Below are 19044 nucleotides of genomic sequence, written 5' to 3'. Positions count from 1 at the left end.
CATTCTGAAAGCAATACTATCGCTTACTGTCCGGGAAAAGCTAGTACATGTACCCAAAAGCAATGTGGTGTATTTTCTGTCTGTCTTGGACTCTACTGACTTAATTAATGAAGATGCAAGACAGAGCCACACCAACCAAAATAATTTCCGTAGCAGTGGTGGCAACCAGCCTGAGCAGCGCCAGCCGCAGTACGGCATCAACAATGTAGCGTGCGCGTCTGGGTCACGACAGGCTTTTGCCGATCCCGCCACATCAGCGCATATGCCAGACCCGAGTTCGGGAGGCAATTTTAATAATAACTATAACCAAAATTTTAACCCAAGGTACAAAAGGAAAAAGAAATGTTGACAGAGCTACTCTGGTTTCTCCGGTAACTGTAAACGAAATTGGAACAGAAACAATAATGGGAATCAGTGGGGTAACGCTTACAGTAACTTTTCAGCTTCAGTTTAGCAACAACAACATGGCTGACCCACGAAATGTTCAGTGGCAGTACCCGATTAGTAATAAACCCAATCAGTCCCAAGTGGAAAGTAACATTACGCCAATGAACATAGGGCAGAATCTTGATCGGAATGCGCCACGGAGGAACAATTCTTCAGGAGTGAATATTATAGAATTGACGAACGAAATACCAACAAATAGTAATAATGGAGCGTTAAACTAGACGTGGCCTCATTATGCTCCCCAATGTTGGCCATGGATAGTCGTGGGGGCGATCCAAGATAAGACAGGTATTGATCTTTACTACAGAGCAAACTCAACACTTTGAGAAACAACCACATGGTGTTACCAGATTTGTGGTTGGAGAAAATGTATTATTTAAGACCCATGTGAAATCTTCTCTGTTAGCCAAGAAAAACGCTAAGTGGCAAATAAGGTATACTGGTCCATACATTATTGTACATTGATCCGTGTGCGGCTCGCGTTCATGACGTTTGTTCTTTGGCATTTTGTCACACCGAGTGGCGTCTTGTTTCTTTCTTACATACTGGTGTAACGAGGTTGCTGGCTTGCCTCCTTGAGTGGCAGCAGCAGCGCTTATCGACACTAGTACTGTCGCACTATCTTTGGTGTGACTGCTAGTATTTCAGGGTGGTGGTGGTGGTGTGTGTGATAGTCAGTCAATTGGGATGGAGCACCGAGCAAGTCTCCGAGGCGCGAGCCAGGCCGGGACCGCTGGCGGTGTGCACGCGCTGTCGGATCGTGAGGCGCTGGCAGCGCGAGCGACAAAGTTCGTTACCCACCGAACCCGAACGATGAAGTTGAGTGATCAGTTAACCTGTTATAAAACCTGAACTATTGTGACATCTCTTCGTTCATTTGCCAGCTGTTGCTCACTGGGCCCTTCGGGCAAGCAGCAAGGTATGATGTGTTGGAGTCGGCGAAATCTTGCAGCCGTCTTCCTGTACTGTCATTAATCATCAAATTGACTGTTACTTACCAGTGAAGTGCACCAGCGGTATTTTGTCCCCTGTGGCCGTTAACGCTCCAGTTACCTTCCCTGGTCGTTAGCGTAGTTTCTCGGCAGTGTGCCTTTCCTCTTCGTGTTGAAGCTGTCTGGCACTGTGTGTAGTTCGACAGCTTTTTAAGTTGTTTGGTTCATATTTTACTTAGAGTGGTTATTGTACCCTAGGCTGTTTTTGAGACGCCAATTTCTGAAGACGTAGTGCTGTTCGTATCCTCGTCCTTGGCCGATATTTTCCATCGTTGTGCCGTTGGTCGGACGGAAGGGAATTGGTTAAGTTGTTGGTCGGTCCTTGGGCCGTCCCTAGTTTGCGTTGCCATCCGATTATTTAACTTCAACTGTTGGCTGCCTGTCTCACTTCACCGTACATTTGAGCTACCTTCTCAGACCGACCCTTGGAACACTTCTGAGCACCACTTGGTCTGATTGTTTTACATTGTGATTTTCATGTTAGTTTGAATTATGTGTAAGGCCTTCAGTCGTGTATTAATTCATTTCTTCTTAAATTTAACATAAAGGCCTTCAGCCGTGTTACATTAAAATTTTGGAGATTGATTTTATTTTTAAAAAAATTTAAAAATTTTTTCTATCTGAAATTTTTTGTAATCCAGGCCCTAAGCCGTTAGTTGTTCGATATGTTAGGGTATGAGTGGCCTTCAGCCAAGGATTTACGTGAACCCCTTTTAATAAGGCCTTCTGCCGTGTGTATTCTTTAAAGGAAAATGTTCTATGAGGAGGAAGGGGTTTATTTTAAATTGTTTGTCTGACTTGTTGTTCAGGCCTTCAGCAGTTGTTTCTAATCTGTTTGTGGCCTTCAGGCGTGCAATTACTTAATATTTCCTTAATTAGGCTTTCGGCCGTTCTGTTGTAAGTTTAAAAAGAAATTTCTTGTTTAAAAAATTGTTTATTGATGTGTTTTAATGATAGTTGCCCTTCAGACGTGTAGTGTAGTCCTTCAGCTCCTAGTTGTTTTCAATTGCATTTTTTTTTATTTTTTACCTTCTAATTTTAATTGCTTTTGATTTTTAAGACAGGCCTTCAGCCGTTCTTGTTTTTGGTATGGTTTATTCAGTGACGTGTGAGTTATACACATAGAGGCAAGTGAGAACAAGTTCTTCTAAATAAATGAGACTTGGTGAATGGAGGAAGCCTGCTACGGTACAGGTGATGTGCACTAGGGCAGTGTGCCATAGGCAAGCTAAATAATAAAGTGCAGTACTTATCTTCGTGCAGTGAACATAGAAGTAGCCACGGTGTACGTCGAGTTGAAGCAGGCGTAGTAGTTTCGTAAATGCCGCGAACGCTGCACAAAACACTTGATAAAGATGTGTTGACTGGCACACGCGGCATCGCTACTCGGCGGTGGATGAGCGGCTACTGGACTCGAACCGGTGCGTAGCATGCTGCCAACCTAATTGTTGTGTGTGTGGTTATTGTAACTGACGCACTATTGACTGAAGCTCGATGCAGGAGGACGATTTGAATTGAATGCAGAATCTGCCTTCAAATGGACATTCGCCATAGTGCAGAGAGATGTAGACACACGATTTCCTGACCCACTGAATAAAGTCTCATCACTATAGCTCATGATCAACGTCCCACATTATGAAATAACAACGACACCCATGTTCACTGAACTTAAGGCAGAGCAGCACCGATGTTTATGCATATATTAGTGTTAAGTTAGACTTAGTACTAATCTCCTTGAGTTTTATTTGTTACATGTGTATCTTGCCCATGATGAGAAAACTGTAAAACCCAGGGAGGAGATGTACTGGGACATTATCAAATAGATCCTGGTATAAAAGAGGGAGGAAGTGGGAAGCATAAGCAACTATAAGGAAGAATTTATCGCACTTAACACTCCTGATACCCTTGCTAACCCTACAGCCTGGATCGCCACACCAAAATATACAACGTTTCTGTGTTTTTTTTATATATTTTAAGGAAAAATGTAACTGTATAATCATAGAAATGTAATTTTGTTGTCAACATGCTACTGAAAATGTTATTTGTACGCAGGAACAATGACGCTACAAAGCAGTCATAAAGAACTGACCTATAGACTTGTATAAAATGTAATGTAATATTCATATATTTTGTGTAAAGAACGATGCAGTAATTTTTGTGTGTAGTATGTAAGTTAATGTATATTTTGTGTACCCTAGTGCATATGTTTTCATTGCTAAAAAGCCATAAATGTACAGTATACGAGAGAAACGAATGTCACAACAAGTGATTACCCAAGTGCCAGAGGCGGTACCAGAACTATATAAGCAAAGTGGTGATGAGAAATCCATTGAAAGACACGATGAGCTTCCAGTATGTAAAGTGGTTCGGATCATTGGATGAAATTGTTATTTCTTCGGAGAATTCGTCCAAGGGGGCGATGTAAAGAAACTTAATTTTTTTTAATTGATAAATGTATAGATTATTATTAGACTCTCATACCAAAGATTCATTTAAAAATAATTTAACACTGACGGACAAACGAAGATTTACGCTCTTTGCTTATTAGTTTTAGTAATAGTTTCCTTTCGTTGTTCTCATGTACTGAGGAGAAGACGTACAAGCGAAGTGCTGTGTAATTTCTAGTGAAATTGTACTAAATAATGAAAGCAGCTTCTGAAACAATACGACTTTCTTGTTTACGATACCATGAATCGCAGCTCCTCTAACTATGTGAGGTTATTATTATTTTAATTTTGTACGGAGAATTTAGATGTAGGCGACGATCTTCACGACGACGCTGTTCCACAACAGATGTACGTGAATGTGTTCATCTCTTCCCCCTTGTGGCGGCGAATGTCAGTTTCAATATGAAGGGCTTATTTCAATAGTGGTACAAATCCATTACCTCCACTTTTCTACCTATAATGCTTCTGAAATTAATGATCCAAACAAACGGAAAGAAAGGTTTAGCAAGAAACCATATGGTTGAATATTTCTGGTATATCAACTGCAGATGTTTCAGCGCTCATTTAACTTTAGGACTCTGTATGCCACAATGAACAAAAATGGACTTGTACCACTATTGAAATAAGCCCTTCATATTTAGGTCATATTTGCCGCGACATTCAGAACCTGCAGTTTTTCTTTTCATTTAATCACGAAGTCCGATTATTTTCCTTCTCAGGTCAATAAATGCATTTAACCACAATTATTTTTACCCAGGCCACGGAGAATGTTAGTACTTAGAATGTACGTGCCTCTATCCAGATCGTATGTTCGCATACAGCTGAGTGTGAACCGATGTAACTATACTTATGACTCATTTCCCTTATAGTTTTAATTCTTATTTTGAAGTACTCACTCGCGAATGTACGTGCACTCTTAATTTGTGTAGTTAGCCGGGTATATTCCTCAATAAGGTTACGTTCAGTATTCAGTGGCTTAGTTTCCACAATTGACCTTTGCCTGTGTCGCAATGGCGCTTCACGCAAAATATTTATTACGTGACATTCATACGAACTCTCATTTCAAAATTACGACACCGGCTGACTATTTAACATGGCGGATACAAGTCACAGCCATTTCTGCCGACATTGGTCATGCGGAGTAGTACAGAACAGCGATTCATTTATAACGGATTGTCTATCATGGCATGGTGTGGGTGCTGATTCTCACAATGGACGATAGCGGCAACAGTGCAATGAGGCCGTTTATTTACATTGGTTGAGTCTTCGATACTGCTATTTATGATTCCTAGTGGGTACGGTAAATGGACAGGCATGACTCCTCCTCGTGTGCTGACGTTGCATACGGTCTTGTCAGGAGTAGCGCATACCGGGCGCCACTGGGACTCCAGTAAAGGAAAGGAATGTCACGCGTTAACGGTGCACAGTTGGCTGGCCAGGAGTCGGCTATTGTCGCCAAGGAAACGGCAGACTGCGACTCGTCTCGGTAGCAAAAGACTGTGGAGTCCTCCGTTTGAACCTAGGTGAATGAGGAGGTAGCTGAGTCTTGGCCTAGTAGTCTCGTGCACGCCAGGGGGTTGCTGAGCTGCCCAAGTGACTGAATGGTCAGCTGGAAGTCGAAGGTTCGAGGACCTCCGACGATGGTGGCAGCCGCGTCATCGATGTGGTGGTGTCTGGCACAAATCGTAGTAGAGCCTGCGCGTTCGAAAATGACAGGTTGATACCAAGGGGTTTAAATACACGCGTTCAGACCTGGCGGTGCAGAAGAAGTCTCTCTAGGTCACACGGAAGCGTCTCGAACGTGGACCACTGATGGAGGCCTGGCTCTCGCTACACAGTGGTGGGTGAATCCACGGAAGCGCCTCTCTTCTACCGGATGCTGCGTAGGCATGTCAGCGACTGCAGCTAATGGAAACGTCTGCTAATGTCCTACGCGCTAGTATTAGTCGTGCCTGTGGCTCAGGGAATTACGCATTGTTTAATACCATCCGACGCCATTCGCCAGCAGTGAATGCTTCCTGGTCACGGCAGCATTCCAAATGCAACCGTTTGTGCTGTGGTGCTAATGACAGCCAGCGCATTGGTTGGTAATTGTTAAGTCTATAGCTACTGATGTCTTACCAATGGTGCAGGATGATACAACATGTTGGACGGAGTTCATTACTTGTTCTCTGATGGCAGTCGCAGTTGTGAAACGGTTACACTGTGCTTGGTCCATAATAGACAATGTGATCAAAGTATCCGGACACCTGACTGAAAATGACGTAACGTTCGTGGCACCCCCCCCCCCCCCCCCCCATCGGTAATGCTGGAATTCAGTATGGTGTTGCCCCACCCTTAGCCTTGATGGCAACTTCCACTCTTGCAGGCATACGTTCAATCAGGTGCTGGAAGGTTTCTTGACAATGGCAGCCCATTCTTCAAGGAGTGCTGCACTAAGGAGAGGTATCGATGTCGGCCGGTGAGGGCTGCCTCGAAGTCGGCGTTCCAAAACATCCCAAAGGTGCTGTATAGGATTCAGGTCAGGATTCCGTGCAGGCCACTCCATTACAGCGTTGTTATTGTTGTGTGAACACTCAGCCACAGGCAGTGCATTGTGAACAGGTGCTCGATTGCGTTGAAAAGTGCAATCGCCATTCCCGATTTGCTCTGCAACAGGGGGAATCAGGAAGGTGCTTAAACATCAATGTAAGTCTTTGCTGTGATAGCGCCAAGCAAAACAAGGGGTGCAAGCCCCCTCCATGCGAAACATGACCACACCATAACAGCAACGCCTCCGAATTTTACTGTTGGCACTACACACGCTGGCAGATGTCGTTCACCGGGCATTCGCCAAACCCACACCCTACCATCGGATCGCCACATTGTGTACCGTGATTCGTCACTCCACACAACGTTTTTCCAGTGTTTAATCGTCCAGTGTATACGCTCTTTACACCAAGCGGGGCATCGTTTGGCGTTTACCGGCGTGATGTGTGGCTTATTAGCAGCCGCTCCACCTTGGAATCCAAGTTTTCTCTCCTCTCAACTAACTGTCATTGTACTTGCAGTGGATCCTGATCCGGTTTGGAATTCCTGTGTGATGGTCTGGATAGATGTCTGCCCATTACACATTACGACCCTCTTCAACTGTCGGCAGTCTCTGTCACTCAACAGACGAGGTCGGCCTGAACTCTTTTGTGCTGTGCGTGTCCCTTCACGTTTCCACTTCACTATCACATAGGAAACAGTGGACCTGGGGATGTTTAGGAGTGTGGAAATCTAGCGTACAGATGTGTAACGTAAGTGACACCCAATCACCTGACCACGTTCTTTTAGATCATCGAGTTATCTGGGTGATTTGCATTCGGAAAAATGTTCTAGGTATTTGAGGAGAGTTGGGAATCTCATCAGGTATTGGATGATGTGTGCAGGGGACGGAAGAAGTATGCGGAAGCCGAAGTAAACTGTATGTCATTCTAGCAATTATGAGGAGCGGTAAAAACGTGGAAATCTATACCTACATGGATACTCACACTTAAGTGCCTGACAGAGGGTTTATCAAACCAGATACATCATAATTATCCATTATTCCACTCTCGAACGGCGCGCGGAAAAGACGAACACTTATATCTTTCCATGTGAGCACCGATTTCCCTTATTTTATTGTAACAATTGTTTCTCCCTGTGTAGGTTGGCGTCAACAAAATATCTTCGCATTCGGAGGAGAAAGTTGCTAATTGAAATTTCGTGAGAAGATTCCACCGTAACGAAAAAGCCTTTGTTTTAATGATGTCCATCCCAAATCCTGTATCATGTCAATGAAATTCTCTCCACTATTTCGTGATAATACCAAACATGTTGCTCTTCTTTGAACTTTCTCGACGTACTCCGTTATTCCTAACTGCTAAGGAGCCCAGACCGCACAGCAGTATCCAAAAGAGGACGGATAAGCATAGTGTAGGCAGTCTCCTTATTAGATCTGTTAAATTTTGTAAGTGTTCTGTCATCAAAACACAGTCCTTGGTTTGCCTTGCCCACAGCACTATCTGTGTGTTGCTTAGAATATAAGCTGTTCGTAATTCCCAGGTATTTAGTTGAATTTAAGGCGTTTAGATTGACGTTTAACGGATTCCTTTTAGCATTCACGTGGGTGACTTCACACTTTTCAGTATTTAGGGTCAATATCAATTTTTTTTACCATACAGATATATTTCTAAATCATTTTACACTTTAGTTTGATCTTCTGATGACTTTACTAGACGGTAAACGATAGTATCACCTGCAAACAAACAACCGGCTGCTCAGATTTTCTCCAGCAGTGCTCAGATTTTCTCATATATATATATATATATATATATATATATATATATATATATATATATATATATATATATATATATATATATATATATATATATATAAGGAACAGCAGTGCGCCTATAACACTATCTTTGGGATCGCCAGAAATCACTTCTGTTTTACTCGATGACTTTCCGTCAATTACTACGAACTGTGAAATCTCTGACAGATAGCCACGAATCCAGTCACATAACTGAGACGACATTACATAAGCACTTAAATTCACTACGAGCCGCTTGTGTAGTATCGTGTCAAAAGCCTTCTGGAAATACGGAATGAATTTGAATGTGTCGATCCTGGCTGTATTGGTAAAGGTAATAATGTTTCATACAGGGCATTTGTAGGTCCAGTTTTACTAATATTATAGTGGAATGTGGGCATTTTGTTATGAGGTTAGTACATGGGTTTCCTTATCAATTTGTGGTCGAGGGTCGATTCAAAATAATGTAGCTCGTTAGTAGTAGGAGTGGTTAACTGGAAGACTGGAACTCATGCCGGCACATACAGCAGTCTCTAGGGGCGCCTGCATTGGAGTGTAAATGGCAAACGTCGTTTTAACGAGAGTGTCTGGCAGGGTGAAAGAGAGAAACTGCTGGACCTTATCCGCCCGAACACACCGGCGGGACGGCGGCTGGTTCGTGCGATGATCAAAGGGTTGCGGCACAGCACACAGTGCGCTTCACCAGCGCCTCCACACGCAGGCACCAGCCAACAGCCACTCTGTGGCGCCCCGGCCGGGGAATCGCGGACCACCCCCCCCCCCCCCCCTCCATGCCTTTCGCTGGACGAGAGGCGGCCGCACCACCCAGCAGTGTGTGTGGTTGCCTGTTGCCAGTCCGAGCGCACTTTTGATTGCTCTAGCATAGAACAAAGCTTTGTCTCAGAAACTCATTAATCAGCTGAAACAGAAGACGTTTCTGCTAAGGAGGTATGCCGTGCTCATGCACCTACTTAGAAACTAGACGAGTTACTTATTATGTACAATGCGCAACACAATAAAAGGATCACTTTTGAAACCAGTAGGTCTCTCCCATTGCGTTTCATAAGTTTGAAATGCGGCTCAACGCTGCCTACGACCTCCCTCTGTAACGGTGGAACCCTAGGGCTCGAAGCCGCTTGAAACACCAGGGTGTCGACACATGCGAAAAAAAGGCAAGAGCTCAGAAGTTCATACGACATGTAAAGTGGGCTATTGACGTCAGATTGGACAAAATTTCACCACACTTCTGTCCGACGCTACAGTGAACGTTCCACATGATGAGAAGGGCGTCGTAAACCCTCTTACACACATTTTTCCCCTTCTTTTCACACATGTGTCAATAAAACGGCAAAGAGTCCCCTAAGGCACCCCAGTTGGTCAATACCTTCGATGACACCCGCCTGTATTGACTGAGAATTCTAAAATGTATCTTTACAGAGAAAATGTGCATAGTAGTGCTAGGCGCCTGCAGCTAGGCAAACATTTGACACATCTCCGATGCTATTTGTCTGCCTGCAGGCACCCAGGCCTACTTTTCAGGTAGTCTCTGTGCATTTTACAAATTCTCAGCCAGGCTGCCACAGAGGGTATAGGGAACTCGGTGGCCTTAGACGTATCGTTTGCAGTTTTATTCACGCGAGTGTGAATGTCGCATCCCTCCATGATCAAGCCACAGGAGTGCGTGGAACAAGAGCACTGAAAGATATAAGGATCCTTTGCTCTTATGAAACATGTTCAAATTTCGTCAAATGCCTTTCAACGCACCCTAGTTCTTCCACCCTGTACACGAGATCTAAAACAGGGCTTGCAGCACACTCGAAAGTGGCAAGGGGTATACATGCCACGATGTCCCTAGAGAAGGTTTGAAGCGGCGGGGAGGTGCAAGAGGTATCAAAGACGTCTTCCTATACGTCAACGCACTGCCAACTGTCGTTTTCGACAGCAAAATATGTGAGGATCAACGTCTAAAGAAAGAGGTGGTTTCATTGGCGCATTTTATGCCACCCCTGAGGCCTTAGCGTGTCGATTCTGAGCGGTGGTATGTCTGAAATGTTTTCCTCTTCCAATTATGAGAAAACCACGTGATTTCAACACTGGACCGTCTGGGTTGTGACCTCCATCGTATAGCCGTTAAAAAAATGGCTCTGAGCACTATGTGACTTAACATCTGAGGTCATCGGTCCCCTAGAACTTAGAACTACTTAAACCTAACTAACCTAAGGACATCACACACATCCATGCCCGAGGCAGGATTCGAACCTGCGACGGTAGCAGCCGCGCTGTTCCGGACTGAAGCGCCTAGAACGGCTAGCCACCGCGGCCGGCATAGCCGTTAAAGAAGGGGTAAAATGTGGATAAGAGGGGTTCTGACGACTTTCCCATCCTGTGACATGTCCGCGATGGCTTCCGGCAGAATTGTGGTGAGATTTTGTGTCAATGTGATATGACTCACCCACTTTGCATGACACATGACCTTCTGAGCTCTGATCTATTTTTCATATGAGTCGACACCTTGCTGTTTGAATCGTCGCAGAGCCCGAGGATGACGTCGCAGGATGCCACGCTTTTCCACCGTTACAGATGAAGGTCGTAGCTACCTTTGGGCCACATTTCAAACATATGTGTCGCAATGACAGACAATTAAGGAGTTTCGAGGAAGTGATCCATAAACTCTGTTGCACAGTGTACATAGGAATTACGCCATCATACACTCTGTATATAATAAAAGATTATTTTGTGTATTTCTCACTGAGAAATCACATTTTGATTTGGTTGTTTAGCAGAAAATCTGTGCATGTTTCTGGTAAGATGGGGAAACGTCTACAAGCACGTACTGGTCATAGACTGCAGCTGTATCGTGTGCCACAGGGATGGCGATTTTCCGTTTCGTGACATTAGTGCTCGCGTTGCTCGCTCTCTCACTTCAGTGGTGGAAAATGGGATGTATGGCTTTAGGAGGGCCGCACTCAACGCTAAGCAGCAGATGAGTGGTCCCACACGACTAGCACCCGAGAGGACTATATCGTTCACTCAGCTGTCCAGGATAGCAAGGTGACGTCACGTAGCTTGAGTCATGAAACGGACCGTTTTCAGCAGGACAGGTATTCACGAATTCTCTCCGACGATATCCGAAAGCGACACCACACGTTTCCTTTGTTTTCCTGAGCTACCTCGATACAAAGTATTAGACGTATATTTCTGTTTATTGATGACCAGTTACCTAGCTAACTGTATGGACGCTCATTACGTTTATCCACTAAATTCTGCAGTTGTTAGTTCTTAAAATGATTAGATTTTATTGGCGACCTTAACAAGAAATAAAATTGAAATTAACGTTACAGTGAGAAATTGCAATAATAGAACATAAGATTGTATGATTAAGAAGGGAAACTTTTGTGACGGCCTTCGTAGCGACAACACTTCGCTGTAGAAACGGCCTACGAAGTCACCGCCACACTTTTAATAGCGGGCCGACCGGTCCGCTGGAACAGTGAACAGAAAGATGAAAACCCAAACACTCGGATTCAATGAAAGTCGGTACTTATCTTTATTAACGACGATACAGAACACAGTGGTGAACATGGTCTACAGAAATCTGTCTAGTTCGAGTCGGAGCGGCTTGGTCAGCGTCCGCTGACGACAAACAACAACTCTGCTGCGATGAACACACAACCGACTAGCAGGTACACAATTCGGTGGCGAGTATACAACTGAGCGGCGAGTACAGAACTGTCCTAGCGCTCGCGACTCCAGCGCTTAAGAAGCCAGAAGCCAGCGGTGGCGCGCGCAGACTTGCGGCGATTTCCTGTATCGCTGGCGCTGCTTATGCGGACGGCGTCCGGACTTTGATGCTGCCAACCTTTTTGGCAGCGGGCTCGGTTGGCATTACTGGCTAGGATATAACACTCCTCCCCCCCAAATCGCCGCACCGTCGTTGAATAATGACGTGGCGAGCGTCGACGGCGGGGGAGGGGTCTGGCCGCAGACGTAGCAGAAGAGACCGGGGCGGAGACTGTTGTCGGTGGCAGTCCCCGGTCCGCACCCCAGCATTGGCTGCGCGGGGCCTCGGGAAACACCGACTGAAAACCGAGGTCAGGGTGCACGCCTGTGACCACGGGCGCAGCTTCTGGTACTGGACGCGACGGGGCGTCGGGACCCACGAAGAGAGGCAGCGTCTCCTGACGCTGCGTCGACGGCTGCTGAGTGGGCGCCGGACAAGGCGCTGCGGTGTCAGACTCCTTGGGGGTGTCCAAGGAAAGCGGCTGCAGTACAGGCTGCACAGCCACCGCTTGGGAAGGCGGCCCGGCTGAGGGGTCGACGTCCATCAGCTCCGAAGGCGGTGGCGACTGAAGAGGGACCGCAGGCGCCGGAGCGACCACCCTGGGCGCTCCCGCAAGAAGCTGCGCGGGAGGCATCAACGGGACGGGCTGTCAGCGTGGTAGCGGCGACAGCTGCTGCTGCTGCCCTGGGGGCGGCAGCGAAGTCGGAAGGCGCGGCTGGAACCCGCCGCGGACCAAATCTGTGGACAAAGATCGAGCGGCAGAATCCGGGCGGCCAGCGCGGCGCAACTGGTTCTGATGCCTCCTGTGCACCCCAGTAGCACCTTGAACAGTATAAAAACCGCGACCCTGGACACTTATCACGGTACCACGTTCCCAACGACGGCGACCGTGATAAACTCTGAAAACAACGGCGTCGTTGCGCTGAAAACGCGTGCGATGCTCAGAAGCGGCGGGTCGATCCGGGGGGTGCAACAACCGTAGTAGGGTGCGATGACGACGGCCGTGGAGAAGCTCCGCAGGCGAAGGGCCGTCGCGTGGCGTGGTCCGGTACGACGACAGGAACGTGATGAGGGCCTGCTGACGAGAGTGCGTAGCACGAAGGCGGTCCATATGATCCTTGAATGTGCGTACAAAACGTTCCGCTGCACCATTCGATTGAGGGTGGAACGGCGGAGTAAGAACATGGCGAATGCCATTGGCAGAACAAAAACTTTCAAATTCAGCAGAGGTAAATTGTGGACCATTGTCAGACACTAAAACTTCTGGAAGACCCTCAATAAAAAAATTGAAGTCAACGCCTGTATAGTTCGTGCAGACGTTGTAGACTGCATGGGCACAACAAACGGAAAATTACTAAATGCATCTATCACGATGAGCCAACGAGAATTCCAATATGGACCAGCGAAATCAATATGTACTCGCTGCCAGGGACCGGCAGGGCGTGCCCACTCAAAATAGCGTTGAGGCGGAGCAGCTTGGTGTTCGGCACACGTCGAACAATCTGTAGACATCTGCGTAATCTGCTTATCAATACCGATCCATGTACAATGACGGCGGGCAAGCTGCTTGGTGCGGACCACTCCCCAATGACCTTGATGCAACAAGTCGAGGACCTTGGATTGGAGCACTTGGGGAACCACTACACGAAGCTGGTCATTCTCGGTGCGTAACAGCAAAACTCCGTTGCGGATAATAGCGACGAACCACAGGATCCGATATGTCCTTTGCCTTGGACGGCCAACCACGTTGAACAAAACGTAATAGTAAACTCAGATGAGGATCCGTAGCTGTCTCACGTGCCACCTGACGATAATCAATCGGAAAATCCCGGAGGGATTGATGCTCATCGGCGTCAATCTGATGGCAAGAGTCGTCAGAGGAATCGAAGACCTCATCCGCAGCAATCGGCAATCGAGAAAGCGCGTCAGCGTTTGCATGCTGAGCTGTAGGGCGATACAGTATCTCATACTGGTATTGTGATAACAAAAGAGCCCAACGTTGTAGTCTCTGAGCTGTCCGCTGAGGAACTGGTTTAGACGGATGAAACAGCGACGTCAGGGGCTTGTGATCTGTGACTAAATAGAATGGTCTACCATAGAGGTAGTGATGGAATTTTGTGACACCGAACACAATAGCCAACGCTTCCTTGTCCAATTGGCTATAATTACACTGAGCTTTGTTTAACAATTTAGATGCGAACGCAATAGGACGTTCGGTGTTACCGACTCGGTGAGACAACACAGCACCGAGACCGAAAGAAGAAGCATCACAAGCTAACACCAGAGGCTTGTTAGGGTCGTAATGGACCAGACAACGATCATTCAATAAAGCCTCTTTTAGCTGCTGAAAGGCTGATTAGCAATCAGCTGACCACACAAACGGAACATTCTTACGGCGGAGACGATGCAACGGTGCAGCAATCTGTGATGCATTAGGTATAAACCTAATATAATATGTCAATTTGCCAAGAACTGCTTGCAATTCATGCAGATTGCGAGGGGCGGGCAAATCATGAATAGCTGCTAAATGTGACTGGGAGGGATGAATGCCTTGAGCATTAATAACATGTCCCAGATACTCCAACTCCGTAAGGAAAAATGAACATTTATCGATGTTGCAACGTAGGCCTGCCTGAGACAACACTGTAAACAAACACTCCAAATTACGGAAATGTTCAGCAGGTGTCCGACCGGACACAACAATATCGTCTAAATAGTTGCAACACGATGGCACATTAGCCAGAAGTTGTGACAAAAAACGCTGAAAAACAGCTGGAGCTGACGCACAACCAAAAGGCAAACGCAGAAAACGGAACAACCCCAACGACGTGTTTATGACAAAATACTGTTGTGATTGCTCGTCGAAGGGCAATTGCAAATATGCTTCACGGAGATCAATTTTGGAAAAGAAACGAGCTTCCCCTAACTTATCCATCAGCTCGTCCGGTCTAGGTAAAGGAAAAGAATCAATGACAGTCTGAGGATTAACTGTCGACTTAAAATCAGCACACAAACGTAACTTGCCAGACGGTTTCTTTATAATAACTAAGGGAGAAGCCCACTGGCTCGCTGAAACGGGTTGAATAACACCGTCGTTTTGCCAACGACGAAGTACATCTTCTACAGGTGCCCGGAGGGCGTGAGGCACTGGACGAGCACGAAAAAATCGAGGCTGAGCATTATCTTTTAACGTAATATGAGCGGCAAAGTTCGCAGCACAACCGAGTTCGTCTTTAAATATGTCACTATATCGTTTACACAAATCGGTTATGCTGTCTTGAGGAACAACAACAGAATTAAGTTGCAACACATTGTCTTGGATAGACAGGCCAAACAAGTCAAAACAGTCTAATCCGAAAATGTTTACACTGTCTGTAGCGCGGAGCACTGTAAATGAAACTGTTTTTGTGTTGCCCCGGAATGTGGCTCGCACGCTACATACACCTAACACAGGAATGTGTTCGCCACTATAAGTAGCCAAAGAATGTTTTGCCGCTGAAAGTTCAGGGCGGCCGATAGCCGCATACGTAGCACTATTTATGAGAGTCACAGACGCACCAGTGTCGAATTGAAAATTGAAGGTCTTATCATGGATGCGTAGCTTCACAAATAGTTTATTACACTGTCTCTGGATCGGTGCAGCGGAGGCGGAAGACACAAAATCAGCGCGTTTAGCGCGTGTTCGATGCTTACGACAACTCGTGGGTTGGGCGGGTGGAACAACAACTCCCGCTTCACTTGCAGTCTGTACATTACTTTTTACAGCGTTTGAATTACGCTTGGGTCGCATAGCAGAGGGCCGGGTGGGTGGCTTATTGCGAACAAGTTTATTACCCACACGAACCGTGGAAGAGTCTTTAAACGCGACCTTCTGGGCGGGCTGGCTTTGAAGAACATGAATATCCATGGGCTGGGCAGCACTAGAATTGTTCTTGCGTTTACGCAAACAAACAGTCTGGATGTGTCCTTTCCTTTGACAAAAGTGACAAACCGCGTTTCGTAACGGGCAACGTTCACGAGGATGAGCAAGAACACACTTAGGGCAAGACTTAAGTCTATAATTTTGCACACGCGGCTGACGAATGGGTTTAACATGACGCGGCCGGCTAGTGTTTACAGTCTGACTCTGCCGGTGGGGCCGCGGGCGTGACATAACTTGCTTAGCAAAGGCAATTTGAGAAATACATGGCTGATCCAACTCACACTCAGCATAGTCAAAAGTATCTTGGGCTTCAATAATGTTCATCACAGTCTCTAATGACGGATCAGGCAACTTTAAGATAGCAGCACGAATACGAGAATCTGCAATGTTTTGAGTAATAGCGTCCCGTAACATGACATCACTGTAGGAAGCTCCACACACACAATTAAATCGGCACTGACGGGTGAGGCCCCGTAAATCTGTTAACCACTGTTTATTAGATTGATGTGGCAGTTTCTTTAATCTGAAGAACTTGAATCTGGCCGCTGCCACATGAACTCGCGACTCGAAATACTCAGCAAGCTTGGTAACAACAACGTCATAGTCTAAAGCTTCTGGCTTGGATTCCGGGAACAACTTACAAAGTAGTCTATAGACTTCCACGCCTGCAGTGGAAATTAAATAAAGCTGCCGCTCATTACCTGTGATTTTGTAGACTGATATGTGCGCCTGCAACTGCGCGAAATATTCTTGCCATTCTTCTCGTGATGCCTCAAAAGCACGAAAAGGCGGTGCTGCCTGTGCTTGTTCCTTTTGTGGTGGTGGATTAGCCGCTTGTTTGGCGATTGCTTCCACCAGACTTTGTATTTGCTGACTCTGTAACAAGATCAACTGTTGTAATTCGGCAGACATAGTGAACACAAATTAAACCAGCCCCCAAAATTCTATCTCAAGAAACAAGTTGAACCAGCCCTGCACACGAGTTCGGAAGTCCTCGTCGCCAGTTTTGTGACGGCCTTCGTAGCGACAACACTTCGCTGTAGAAACGGCCTACGAAGTCACCGCCACACTTTTAATAGCGGGCCGACCGGTCCGCTGGAACAGTGAACAGAAAGATGAAAACCCAAACACTCGGATTCAATGAAAGTCGGTACTTATCTTTATTAACGACGATACAGAACACAGTGGTGAACATGGTCTACAGAAATCTGTCTAGTTCGAGTCGGAGCGGCTTGGTCAGCGTCGGCTGACGACAAACAACAACTCTGCTGCGATGAACACACAACTGACTAGCAGGTACACAATTCGGTGGCGAGTATACAACTGAGCGGCGAGTACAGAACTGTCCTAGCGCTCGCGACTCCAGCGCTTAAGAAGCCAGAAGCCAGCGGTGGCGCGCGCAGACTTGCGGCGATTTCCTGTATCGCTGGCGCTGCTTATGCGGACGGCGTCCGGACTTTGATGCTGCCAACCTTTTTGGCAGCGGGCTCGGTTGGCATTACTGGCTAGGATATAACAGAAACAATATAGACGGAGGGAATAAGATCCCACCACCAGTGCCATCCAAGACGCAAGGGCCTCAGCAGCACGGACCATGCCACTCGCCTCTTCGTGGCATATGGCACAGTCAGCACCATCATAAAAATTAAGTATTTCATTTTATTTCATCTCAAATGTCATCTGGCAATCACCCATACAACGAATTACTAAATTAACAAACCGAATATTAAATTAAAACCGAGCGAGGTGACGCAGTGGTTTGCACACTAGACTAGCATTCATGAGGACTAAGATTTATATGCGAGTACGGCCATCTACATTTAGGTTCCCCTTGATTTCCCTAAATCGCTGCAGGCAAATGCCGGGATGTTTCCTCTGAAAGGGCGCGGCCGATTTCCTTCCACATCCTACGCACAATCCGAGTAAGCGCTCCGTCTCTAATGAGTTCGATACCGACGGAACGTTAAAACCAACCTTCTTTCATTTCTTCTCACTAAATTAAGTTAATATTATTTGATATGCAGGACTTGAACGTACTGTAACAGGAAACTTAGTGCACACTGTAATCACGAACATGAAGACACTGAACGTTGTGTCACTGAGTTCTAAGATTTTCATTAAACTAACCAATAAGAATTCAGGTCGATTTACACACAGCCTTGACATGAGAGTGACGTGACCGTTTTTATCGATGACGATATGAGGACGTGCGGCAAAGGTGGTGGAGGAGCGGATCCTACCTGTTAAAAAATAAAGTTCCAGTAAACTTGATCCATATTCCCTGAAGGGACAAACAAACTGGTATAGGCAGGCATATTCAAATACAGAGATATCTAAACAGGCAGAATACGGCGCTGCGGTCAGCAACGCCTATGTACGGCAACAAGTGTCTGGCGCAGTTGTTTGATCTGTTACCGCTCCCACAATGGCAGGTCATCAAGATTTAAGTGAGTTTGAACGTGTGTTATAGTTGGCGCACGAGAGATGGGACACAGCATCTCCGAGGTAGCGATGAAGTGGGGATTTTCCCGAACGACCATTTGACGAGTGTACCGTGAATATCAGAAATCCCCAAAAAAAAAAAAATCTCCGACATCGCTGCTGCCGGAGGAAGTTCCTGCAAGAACGATGCTGAAGAGAATCATTCAACGTGACATAATTGGAACCCTTCCGCAAACTGCTGCTGATTTCAACCACTCAACGAAACATCATCGATATGCGGTTTCGGAGCCGAAGGCCCACTCGTGTACCCTGAATAACTACACGACACAAAGCTTTACCCCACACCTGTCAACACCGGCATTGGACTGGTCTGGAAACATGTTGCCTGGGCGGACGAGTCTTGTTTCAAATAGTATGGAGCGGATGGACTTGCACGGGGCCGGCCGCGGTGGTCTAGCGGTTCTAGGCGCTCAGTCAGGCACCGCGCGACTGCTACGGTCGCAGGTTCGAATCCTGCCTCGGGCATGGATGTGTGTGATGTCCTTAGGTTAGTTAGGTTTAAGTAGTTTTAAGTTCTAGAGGACTTATGACCACAGCTGTTGAGTCCCATAGTGCTCAGAGCCATTTGAACCATTTGAACTTGCACGGGTATGGGGAGTACTTCATGAATCCAAGAACCTGCATGTCAGCAA

General features: G+C 46.4%; 1 protein-coding gene across 1 annotated transcript in view; it reads right to left on the bottom strand.

Annotated features, from left to right (window-relative positions):
* The window catches only part of LOC126263543 (uncharacterized), a 99617-nt gene extending 86995 nt beyond the window's left edge, over positions 1 to 12622 (bottom strand). The window contains exon 1 of the mRNA XM_049960635.1: positions 12250 to 12622. Within this exon, the coding sequence (XP_049816592.1) occupies positions 12250 to 12622 (373 nt within the window). The remainder of the gene's footprint in view (positions 1 to 12249) is intronic.
* Between the last annotated feature and the right edge of the window lie 6422 nt (positions 12623 to 19044).

The sequence above is a fragment of the Schistocerca nitens genome, chromosome 6 (assembly GCF_023898315.1).
Source record: "Schistocerca nitens isolate TAMUIC-IGC-003100 chromosome 6, iqSchNite1.1, whole genome shotgun sequence".
Taxonomy (NCBI): domain Eukaryota; kingdom Metazoa; phylum Arthropoda; class Insecta; order Orthoptera; family Acrididae; genus Schistocerca; species Schistocerca nitens.
Note: the sequence above shows the minus strand (reverse complement) of the source record. Positions and strands in the feature narration are given on the sequence as shown.